Raw genomic sequence first — 11879 nt, 5'->3', positions numbered from 1 at the left:
TACATGTCATTGGATACACCCATTGCAACTGATGACCTGCCCAGCACCATGGTCCCAGGGGAGTGGGCTGACATCTAATGATAAGCTGTGTAAAAACAGCATTGGTGAAACACCTTCTGCAGCTTTTTACTGCATTAAATGCATTGGGCCTCTTCTGAGAAATCTGAATCCATTGGGGAGCCAGAACGATGCATCCACTTTGGCCCCAGTGAGACCACACTGGTGCCGGCTGAGCTGCTGAGCGCAGGTGGTGCGGGGCTGGAGCCAGTTGTGGTGGGGACCCTCAGTGGGGAACCTGTGTGAGCAGCAGCCGGTGTGAGGGCTGACAGCCCCGGGTTTGAAGAGGGCTGCGTGGAAGTGGCATCAATCCCCTGCAAGGACCACGTGGTGCCAGGGCCCTTTGCCGGGAGTGGGCAGCTGGACCTGGCTGGTGGGAGCGTTGTCTTCAGAGGTGTCATGCAATGGCCAAACACGTGTGACCTTCCTGCGTGGTATTAGCCACCATGGGTAGCTCAGATATGGCCAAAATATCACCTTTTGTGTAACCGCACACAAGAGGTGGTGTGCTCTGGGCAAGAGCTGTGGCTGGCTGCCTGTGTGCATCCTGGACTGTCAGATGCTTGAAGCTTTCCCTGGTAAAAAGGTGATTAGGTCTTCAAATTTTGTGGTGCATAAGCAAGGACAGAGTGCACTCCAAATTTTTCACATATGCTGGAGGCAAGTGGCTGGTTTTGTAAAGTGTTGAACACAGTTTCAGAGACTCATTTCTATTGCTTACACTGGCCCAGTGTCATCCAGACGTACTAGACTGGTCAATCAAAGGCCCAAGAACCAGCCAAAATGAGGTTACTAATGAATACCAGCCCATACATTTTATTATTTCAATGTGAGTTCCTTTTGGTACTGGCTTATGGGACAGAATAGTCACACCCATAGTTAGAAGGATTAACCCATATCACATGCCACAAAAATGCTTTTTTGTATTTTTGCAATTATGCTAAAAGAATTGTGCTTTGTATCGGTGCTGTAGAACCAAACCCATATGAACAAAATACATGCTGTAAAATTACAGGATACACATGCCACCCATCCTGCTACCTCCAGGGCTCAGGTGGGGGCACTGCTTTACATGCCTGGCTGACATGACAGAGCATCCAGCGCATGCTCAGCTGAGGCTCTGGGCCAGGGAACGTGGCTGCACAGGGCTGCCTCTTCTGCCTGTTCCCATGGGCCAAATACTGAGTTATCCTCATAGGCAGGAACTGGGTGATACAGCCCTTGAAATAATCCTGTTCGATAATTTATGAGGGTGAGCATAACATGCAAGACTTGATAAAGAAAGGTAACAGGACACAGGCAAAGAGCGAACCTCAAGCTCTGAGCTTAAATGGCGCTCCTGGATGAAAGGGCAGAAGGTTTATGGATAGGGGTCCTCGGTGAGGCTGGTCATGTTAATTATAGCCAATTAGCACACTCAGGGCCCTCACATCAGGCACAGATGATGGAGGGGATGTGACCATTAGTGGGGAAGTTAGAAAAATTTCAGTGGCTGTACTACTGTAGTCATTGTGCTCTTAATAACTTGCTGCTGATGGTGTTTGGGCAGAGAAAAGGGAACTTGTTTGAAAATATATTTGCATTATAAAAGCTTCACACAGTTCTGGGTCCTGTTCTCTTTGTAAGTCTGGAGAGGAGGAATACAGCCTTACTTGCGGAAGCAGGTATGCACTTGAACCAAATGTAAAGCTTTCCCACTTACCCTAAGTGCAAATTATTTGGCTGAGTTTTTGGCATATGCACCCAAGAGTAAGAGAGAGCAGACTGCGGCGTGTCTGCTATGACTCTCCTGTTAGCTACAGGAGAATAGTATCTGATTTGACTATGTATTTTTGTTGCGCTCTGCACTGCAAAAGCATACCTATATGTCTGGCACAGTACAGGAGAAAAGTCAAACTTCTCTGGAGTGTTCCTTTTTTTGTTTTGATCAGCAGCATACATTTACTCTGCTGTTCCCTGGCTGCACAAGTGTGTGCTTCTCTTCTCCACCAAAGGCACCATGCTGGCACCTGGCAAGAGGCTGCTCCTGCTGCCTTGGTGGGGGGTAGTTGGGATTTCTGTATTTTCAAAATACATTGTTTCTTTTGCTTTCTTTTGCTTGTGGAAGATGGCAGAGATTGTTCCTGTTCAGGCAGCTGATTTCTACTTGTGCTATGTTTCTTTCTTCTGAACTCTCAGAAATCAATACTGCTGATAAAAATGTGTTAACAGCCTTTAGTGCCCCAGGACTTATCACATAAGCTGGTTTTGTGTGTTTTTTTTCCCTAGGCAGAGCCCAACTAAGAGATTGTAATACAACCAGACAGACTGTATATAGTCTGTGTTTGCAGACTGTATATGGTCAAGAAACACTAAGGGTGGTCTCTCCATACTGTAACTGGCATGCTTTCCATGAAAACTTTACACTAATCAGCTTGCCCTAAGCGGCAGTTGCTGTTGGAAGGGGTATGCCATAGATACTGCCAGACTGGACTATCAGTTCCCTGAGCTCAAGCAAGTCATCTCCCAGAGATTGTCAAAATATGTCTCAAAAATAATGAGCACTTGAGCCTTCCCTTTTGGTTTACCTACTTTCTGCCAGTATTCTGCAAGGGGCTGTCTTATTTGCCATTGAAAGAGCTATGTTTCATGCTCTCCCGACAGACTGCTATTTAAGGCTCTGCTTAGCATTCATATTTCTTTCTTGTCAGAATTATTTTCTTTTTTCATTTGGTGTTTAGAACTAGAGCTATAAATCTAGGAAGCATTTTACATGCTGTGTTAGGGCTTGATTGAAATCCCATTGAAATCAATGAAAGCTTTCCTATTGACTTCAGTGGACTGGGCACTTGGGAAATAAGGAAAAATGGTCTGTTTTAAAATAAGAAGAATTGTATCCATGTCATAATGTTTATTACCAATAGCATGAAATAAACCAAAATGTATTATGCATGGCTTTTCCCAACAGGCCTCATATATAATTTAATTGCCACCTACATACACCCAGCTGTGACATGGAGTGCAGCAACAGCTGTCCTGGGGTACTTAATAATTCTGCTTTATGCACACAAGTATCTGAGGAAAAAGAAAATACCCTTATCTGTCTGATACAAATGTTCATATAAAATCAAAATGACACAAGACAGAAACATCCAGCAGAAGCTAGTGTTGCAGCCTGCTTCCAAGCGCCTGGAAAGAAAAGCTCCCTTGTAGCCTCATTTCTACAAATTTCTCTGTAGAAATTAGTTCTTTAATGAGTCACACTTTCCGTGGGTACTGTTAGGAAACCTTGATCTTCCCTTTTAATTTGTAGGAAAGCTTGCAGCTGTGACCTGGTTATCAAAAGTGCTGAGCAAAAAAAAAAAAAAAAAAGTAAATATTATGAAGATGTAACAAACGCTTCCGATACTACTCTATGTAATTAAATACTGATCCAGGAGTCTGAAATGAAAGTGTGAAATCTGCATATTACTTTGTTGGCGAAAGTACTGTAGTCTACTGATGAGCTAGTTACAATGAAGATGAGTCTTAAGTCTCCAGGGATTTTTATGGAGATGTGAGGATACTCAGGTCTTGTCAGAATTGCATTTGTATGTGGTGTTCTCAACTAATATTGAAAATAATTATAGTTGTGGTATTGCAAAATGTAATTTTGCTAAGACTGTATTTAAAGCCTGAATCAAATTTTTACATGCTGACGAGGAAAAAAGGAAACGATGCAGAGAAGGCTCTGAGGTGCATGCAAAAACAAGCGTTGCTTTAATGATGAAGTATTTGATAGTGCCTTTATCAGCATGCAGTCATGTGTTTAAATAGCATGAGCCATACATCACTATTGCAGTTTGTCATTTGCCTTATGGGAGGGAAGAAAGAGCTTCTTGTTTGATCTGTAAGATGAGCTAACTTGTTGCACCAGGCAACAGAGGAGGCTCTGTAGAGAGCTGCACACTGAAGTATTTCCTAATCTTTTTTGGATTCCTGCCACAAGGAAGTGCAGTGAGGGTAGTCACAGTGCAAGGAACATTGTGAAAGGGATTAGAAAGGAAACATACCTCTAAAGATCATGGCAAAAAAACCCAATCCCAAAAGACCCCAGATGGTCAGTAAATTACAGAGGTGGTAAGAAAAATAGGTGTGTGCAATAAAAGAGTACAAAACAAAGGAAGAAATCCTAGAACTGAAAAATGCTGGGTTTGTCTTACTTTTTGACTGCTCTATGATGTCAACATAAGCACTTTCAAAATTAATAAAATGAAGATAAAGCTCTGCTGATAAGGATAAGTTCCTGATTTCTCCTCAGGTCACAGTGTTTTTAAATACTGGCAAATAATCTGAGACCCAGTCCTGAGATCAGTGGAAGTGAATGAGTAGGAGTTGCCCTGCAGGTTGAGAACACAAACATGTCTTTCTTGAAGCAGCAAAGATATGCAGACTTCATTTACGTTTCTTTGTGATCACCAGAATATTGCAACACTTACCTAAGCTAAAAATGGTTTGCTGCTTTAGCTTCCCAACTTTAATATTCACCATAAATATCTGTGCTGATATTTGCCTTGTATTACACATCCCACTCAGTAAATGCAAAGATGGAGCAGAAGTGAACAAAAATGTCCTTTCTGTCCTTTTTCCATCTGCGGTTAAGGTGTAGATAGAAATAAATCAACAGCCAAAATAGCGTGTGAATATGCTGAATCCATAATCTAAGAGCTATGCATAATGCGCCAAATCAGCTTCTGGTCTCCAAGACAGACCGTGATTTGTTGGTGTTTACCAAGTTAGAAAATGGAGAGGTTCAAAATTGGTTTGAACAATCCATTGATGCTCAGTGTGATTTTTAAATCTAAGAAAAACACTATTAGCTAAAATACATGAGAAAAAAAATGCAATAGGGACACATTCTTTTCATCACTTGCTTTTATCAAAGCAACTTGAGACAGACTGTTTCCACACTGCAGTGAAATCAGTGGCATCTTCTGCTGTTGTAAAAACAGGACAATTTTGCCCCATACTAAAATACAAATTGGTGTTTCTATTTGGAAAACAAATCATAAGCTTTTCACTTTTCATGAGATATTTTAGAAAGAAGGTTAGGCATCTCTGCTGTTATCCTCATTTTTTGCTTTTTTTGTTTGTTTGCCAAATAAGAGCAAAAGCCCACACAGTTGCTATTTGTTTTTGGTAAAAAGCCGCTGTTGATGTCCGTTCTTCCATCGCAGTAGCCAGTTGCAAATGAAAATAAAACCTAAGGGAAGCAGACTTGAAGACAAGTTGATAATGCTAAAATTGGTTTTACCTGGTACATTGTTAATTGACAAGATAAACGACTTTCTATGTTATTTGTGCGGGCTTTTCCTCCATTCACAGGAGAAAGGAAACATTGCAAAATGGCAACGTTGTGTAGGCACTTCACAGATCACAAAGAGCGGTAAGGGTGGTATAACCGCCACAGCCACGTTTGTTTTTCTAACGGGGACTTTGCCGCGGTAGCGCCCCTTTGCCCGCCCGGCCCCCCGGCGGCGGTGGAGCGCTTTCCCGTTAGAGGGGGATGCAGCCCACGCGCCTGGCAGCGGGCGCAGGCCCTGGCCGCTGAGAGGGACAGCCCTGCGGATCTCTCCTCAGCAAGAAAGGGAAGCCAAACGCAGGACCTGCTGGAGCCTCCCATCTCAAGTTAAAATTAGTCACTGGGCCTGGGACGAACGCAAGGGGGAGAGAGCAGCCCCCTCCCGCCTCGCCGCGGGCCACAGCTCCACCCGCCACCTCACGACGCCGGCGGACCCCGCTCCGCCCCACAATGCATAGCGGGCGGCCCGCCTGAGGGCGGCCCCGCCGCCTTCTGCGCTCCAGCCAATCACAGCTCCGCCCCTCCGGACTACACTCCCCAGCGTGCCCCGTGGCGGGGCGTTCCCGATTCTTCCGCCGTCTTCCGCCTGCCGCAAAGTGTCGCGCTGTGCGGCCGGAGCTTGGGCTGGCGGCCGCGGCCCGTGCCCGGAGCCGTGCCGCGGCGAGCCCCGCCGGGCGAAGAGCGGCTGCCATGGGCGGCGGGCGGTGATCTCCCGCCCCGCGCCGGCAGGCAGTCGCCATGGAGGAGGAAAGCATGGAGGAGGAGGGCGGCTGTGAGGCCATGATGGACGACCAGAACCACAACAACTGGGGCGCCGGCGGCTACGGGCGGCACCTGCTGGGCCCCGCTGCGGCGCCGCTCGGTGACCGCCTCCTGCGCGGCGTCTCCGCCGAGCCCCCGGCCGGACCGGAGTTCCCCGCGGTGCCCGAGGCCAACGGTGTGCTGCGGGGCTGCGAGTCGGGGGCCGCCGCCGCCGCCAAGGGGGGAGCTGGAGCCATCGCCGCCGCCATCAACATCAACGCCTCGACCTCCAAGTTCCGTGAGTGACCGCCCTGCCCTCTGCCCCGGGGCCTCGGGCGCACGGGGGGTCACCCGCCTCCTCCGCTGCCCCCCTGCTCGCTTCTCCGTGCCCCTGGCTGGTCTCGGGTCTGGTCTCGGGTCTGTCCTGCGGTAGGCCCCTTCCTTGGGTCTTGGCCCGAGAGGCTTCTCAAAGCAAAATCAAATGGGTTGCGGTGCCTTGGAGGGAGAAAATAACCTTTTTTGCTCACACTCCAACTGCTGCAGCTTTCCTGTCACGGCAAGATGACGCGGTAGATCTGGCTGTAGAACTGGGAGAGCGAGTGTAGGCAGCTTTTATAGCTGTACAGAGGCACTGTTGATTTTCCTGAAGGTTTTAGCTCAGGTTGTGTTTTCCTGGAGGGTTTTTGTTTCTGGCTGAGAAGCCCAAAGCTGGGCCTGAAACCTTTTTGTGATTGCTGACAGCAGATGGCAATGAGTGCAGAGCTCCTGGAAAGGGTGTGCTGTCCTGGAAGGGACAGATGTCTGCAAAGGCCTGATGAGAACAACTGAAGACTAATTTACACACACATCTCTTCCCCCCCCCCCCCCCCCCCCCCCCCCCCCAAAAAAAAAAAAAAAAAAGTCTCAAAACATCTTTTGCATGTAGTTTTTAACAGAAATGGCAAATTTTTCAGTTGTTTTGCTGAGCTAAGGATGAGGCAAGGGAGGATTTTTTGCTGTTTCAATTATACTTTTATTTCCAGATGTCGCCTCTCTGGGCAAAATATGCCCTTTTCTTTAATGGCTGTCAGAAAACTTGGATTTGGCTAGTTAAAAGGATTCCTAGAAGTGTAACTATGTAACTGCCATGATGAAATTTTGATGGGAAACACGTTTTTTTCATTGTTTCCCTCCTTTCCCCATTGTTAGCTTACCTGTCCAGCTCCTCAACAGCTCAGCTCTAGAGCTGATCAGAAGCTTGATGTTCAGGCTTCTGGATCCCTGCTTCCCTGGTGGCCTGGGTTTTGTGGCTCTAGGCACCTGGCCAAGGCGGCTGCTTTGAAGTTGAGTCTCCCAGACTCCGTAAGCTCTCTGGCTCTGCCTGCCTTGCTTTGCTGAGCTCCAGGTACCTCAGGGTGGCTCATAAATACTTGAGACAGCTGAAATGAGATGTCGTTCAGTCTTGCTTAAACTAAGCTTTTGATTTCCCAATGCAGACATTTGGAGTCTTAGTTTTTCCTTCTGTTTCAGAATGAAAATGGTCTTCAAGCTGGATCTTTACCAAATGGGAAGGTGATTTTCCAGCTAATGTACAATTTATGTGTGAGGGGACGAAGAAGCAGCTGTGCGTGATTTTGCTTAGAGTGTGGGTTTTGAGTTCTTGTTTTCACTTCTCCACCACTGGTATCCCGACATAGTATCTGTCTTACTGATGTTATGTATTGTTTTAAAGAAAATTTAAATTCCTGTAAAATACAAAATTCTCTGACTTAAGTTCATTGGAACTTTTCTACAACTTTATGTTGTGGGTAGTTTTGATGGTACGTGTATGTGAACAGAACAAGTCCAGTGAAGTAGTACAGATTGAGAAAGTACAGGAGCTGAGTTAGGATCCTGCCTGTTCTAATCCTGGCGCTGACAGAAGATCCCTTTGTCTCTTCTGTTACATTTCCATGTATAGAAGAAGGAGGAAAGCTTACTTTTGATGTAAACATAGAATGAGAAGGGAGACAAGTGTGCGCTAGATTCTCTCCTGCCTTAGTTACGGCAGAGCACGTGTAGAGAAGCTGATTGTCAGCCTTAAGCTTGATAGGAGGGTTGTCTGTTCTTTGCTGCATGAAGAACTTCTTGCAATTGAATGAGCAAGGACTCATGCCTTGCTTGCTTCGTGATGTACAGGCTGAGTCTTAAACAGGTTATCCTACAGGTGACCTTAAAAAATGTGGGTGCTGTATGGTTTCCAAAAATCCTATATGATAAATTGGAGCACCTCTTGACATTCCGATAGGTCTCTCCTTCCTGATTCTTTCCTCCAAAACAAAAAAACCAGTGCCTGTGTTCCAGTGCGTAATTACTTGCAGAGTGTTGGTCTTGTTCATGTTCATAGTAGCGGACTAAAGCTGTCTGGTGGACCTTTTTTGGTCTAATTTAACCAGCAGAACAATAGAAGAAGAAGGTTAGATGGAAACCCATTAAAATCATTCGAGAGGGCCAAATCCAGTTCTCCTTCCTTGAGATCTTGGTGAGACTGAGAACTAAAGTCAGATATAATAATGCATGGTTCATGTAAGTAGGTTTTCTTCTAGTTAAGAAAACTTAAGAAGATTTTCCATGTTGTAGTAAACTTACAAATAAATCTGTGTTTACAGTTCATCAGTTTCAGTCATAGTAATGGATTTATAAAGCAGTAGCATTATGAAAAATATTTTTCAAAGGCCATAAGGGAGAAAATAAGAACTGTTAATACTTTAAGCAAAAGTCTTCCATAGTAGTAATTGTAGCATAACTCAATTATGGTGAAAAATGAAGAGTGGTTTGGTTGTTTTTTTTTTTTAAATCCTTTTCAAGCAAGGATGGTTATAAATGTATTTGATGCCAGTCCCATTTAGGGTGGGCACATGTGGCTGTCAGTGTTGACTACCCTGTTGCATAACATAGTTCAGCACAGTGTCTGTGCATTGCTGCGTAGGCAAATTGTCTGATGAAGAAAAAATTCAACATTACTTTTACTAACCAGTCTTAACACAGACTGAGAAACATGCAATAAAAATAGAATAGAATTGAAAGTAACTACGGGGCAGACTCGTAAACTTGCTAATGTATGCTAGGATGTGTCAGGCAGGGGTTATAGCAAAATCTATTGTGTAAACATGCACATGACAGCTGAGATTAAGGAAAGCGTAGAGCCACAGGGATAGCTACAAGTCTGTAGATTAGTCTTAGGCATCTGCTTGAGGAGTTTGTACACTTTGAGAAAATATTTTAGGATTGTAGGGTGCGTACCAAATTAAGCAGTAAAGCTTCATATATATGTCATTTTGTGAGATGAAATAACGCTTCTGAAAGATGCCTAGCTGCCATCTTTGATTTTTATTGTCAGAATAAATGACAGATAGTTGTCAGACCCATATCTGCTTAGTTGACAGCAAGTTGGATTACCTGTCCTGCTTTTTTAGCTATAGTTTTAAAAGAAGGAAGGTTTTTTTATATGTGAATGTAGTAAAGTGTTTTGAGCAGCTTTTCAGGTTAAGTTGTCTCATCTAAAAAAGCCCCAACAGTATCAGTGATTTTTTTTTTTTTAAATGGTATTCTATTTCTTGTGTCCTCTGCCTCTTATGTTCCAGCATCTTTTTTGAATTATGTGTGTTTGTAGATTTTTCTTATCAATTTCATGGGGGATGTATACAGAGTCTTGGACTTTTTGGGTGTTTTTTTGTTGTTTTTTTTTTAATTTTCTTGTTTTTTTGCCATTCTTCTGATTGAAGTTATCATCAAAGAATTTGTTAGCTTGGAGCAGGCTATGTTTCAGTTATGGCTCTGATACTGAAATATCTAGGTTATGATGTAAAGCTCATGCATATTCTTTTTCACTTAAATGGTTTCACTGCTGCATTTGACTTCAGCAGTTTCTCTTTTGAAGTTTTCTGTATATGGAAAAGCAGCAGTTGTTTCTCAAGCTTTACCTGTGAAGTCTTTGGAAAATGCTGGCTTCCTTTCCATTCAATCAGACTGATTTCTCTCCCATCCCCTCCCCAAACATGGCTGTAGCTGCATAAATCATACATTCTAGGATTCTTTGTTATAAAGTATGTGTCACTTCCAAGAAATTTAATAAATCTCAATGAAATGAAAGTCATATTTTAGTATTGCCCTTTCCTTGCGATTTGGAAATGGAGGCTGTTGGACAAATCCTTTTAAATTTTGAATAACTAATGTAGGGATAAACATTTAAGAATGACTTCCTAAAAAGGTGGAAAAGTAAAAAATATGTTTCTAAAAGGGCAGTCTGTCTGCTTTCTAAGGATTTGGGTCATTCCTTTCTTTCTTGGTCTTGAGGTTCTGGCAGTGTTTGTAATTCAAGGGTGCTACTTAAACTCATCCTTCACTTTTTGTGTGTATGTAAGCACTGCCAGAAAAAAAAGGTTGTTACTAACTTGTGACAGTTATTAACATTTTAAAGTAATTTGTTTTCTGGATTAGAAGAATAAGTGATTGTTTGGTGTGTAGTCTTGGACTATTAACTGTATAAATGCTATGGTTGGCTTAGTTTCAGAACTGAAATTTGGAAATCAAATGAAATAGTAGTTGTAAGAGTCTTTTGAATAAAAATGAAGCTGTTCTGGAATGTTACTTTGAACTCATCAGTGTTTCCTAGGCAAGTGTCCCAAGGCTGTTCATAAAAGCATTTTGTCCTTTACCTGTGCAGCACTTCTAATGGGCAGGACTCCCTGTCTGCAGGTACTTTATTTTTTATTTTTTTTTAAAGTAATAAATGGACATCTCAACAGCCTGTTAAAAGTTATTTTGCAGCGTTCTCAATTCTTCCTTGACTATTTTCTTCAAATGAATAGAGCTCATCTAATATGTTAACCCAGATGTGGGTGTGATTATACATTGAAATCTTAAATCAAGACTTGGTCTAATATTTATGCTGACTTCAGTTTAATATCTGCAGAACAGAGTACTTCTGTGGAGACCCACTTTGTTTGACATAACGAAGTAAGACACAAATGCTCAAAATTTGCTGCTGAGTGTAAGTGTGAGTAGTAAAGCTACTATGTGGAAGCTGCTTCTCAGAGGATCTGCCCAGAGCCTGGGCTCTGTAAGGGGCAAGAATTCAAGCGAGGCATTGCGAGAGAGACGAAGAAGGGGTGAATTTACAGTCAGGCAGGTGCTGTGCAGTTCCTGACTGCATGGATGCTTTTACCTTGTAGAGGTGACTTGCTGGACATGTTAAGTTAGGTCCTACTAGTTGTGTACCCAGACCCTGTAACCTTTATCAACTTGTTAGCAAATGGTGGTGTACTTTAAGATTGCAGGGTGCTGTGTCAGGTCAGCATCCTGCAGCACTTGGTGGTGGTGATCCGTTCACTGCTCAGACACTTACTAGGTTAACTAGATCTGTTTCTGTAACAGGTATGAAGCACGAGTGAGCCATTGGCTAGTTGAGTGAAGAGAGTGCTAGGAGAACTACAATACTAAACAGACACACAACAGGAGTCTGTAATACCTGGTCTTACAGCTAGCGTTCAAACACCTCCTTGTCTCACACCTCTTTTTATTCTGCATTCTGTTTGTAGTCTTCTTTTTCTCATGATACTGTTAAGTCTTGCCTGTACTTCTCTAAAATTGTTCTTCATAATGCTGCCAAAAGTGACTTAGCCAGCTCCTCTCAACCCCTTGTGAAACTTAACGTTTCAGAAATTGCTCTTTAAACCCAGCAGTGAATCTACGTTTACACATGTATTTAAAATGCAGCTTGATCAAAATATTTCTTCTCAGT

General features: G+C 43.5%; 1 protein-coding gene across 4 annotated transcripts in view; it reads left to right on the top strand.

The window, feature by feature from the left end:
* The first annotated feature begins 5867 nt into the window (after window positions 1-5867).
* The window catches only part of CACUL1 (CDK2 associated cullin domain 1), a 55798-nt gene continuing 49786 nt past the window's right edge, over window positions 5868-11879 (top strand). The window contains exon 1 of one of the 4 annotated variants that reach the window (XM_080401254.1): window positions 5868-6416. In XM_080401254.1, coding sequence (XP_080257380.1) covers window positions 6116-6416 — 301 coding nt within the window. In that variant the 5' untranslated portion in view covers window positions 5868-6115. The remainder of the gene's footprint in view (window positions 6417-11879) is intronic. The other 3 variants (XM_080401252.1, XM_080401255.1, XM_080401253.1) reach the window with 3 other exon arrangements.

Source organism: Falco punctatus (assembly GCF_963210335.1).
Source record: "Falco punctatus genome assembly, chromosome: 9".
Taxonomy (NCBI): Eukaryota; Metazoa; Chordata; class Aves; order Falconiformes; family Falconidae; genus Falco; species Falco punctatus.
This window is presented reverse-complemented; position numbering and strand designations above follow the sequence as displayed.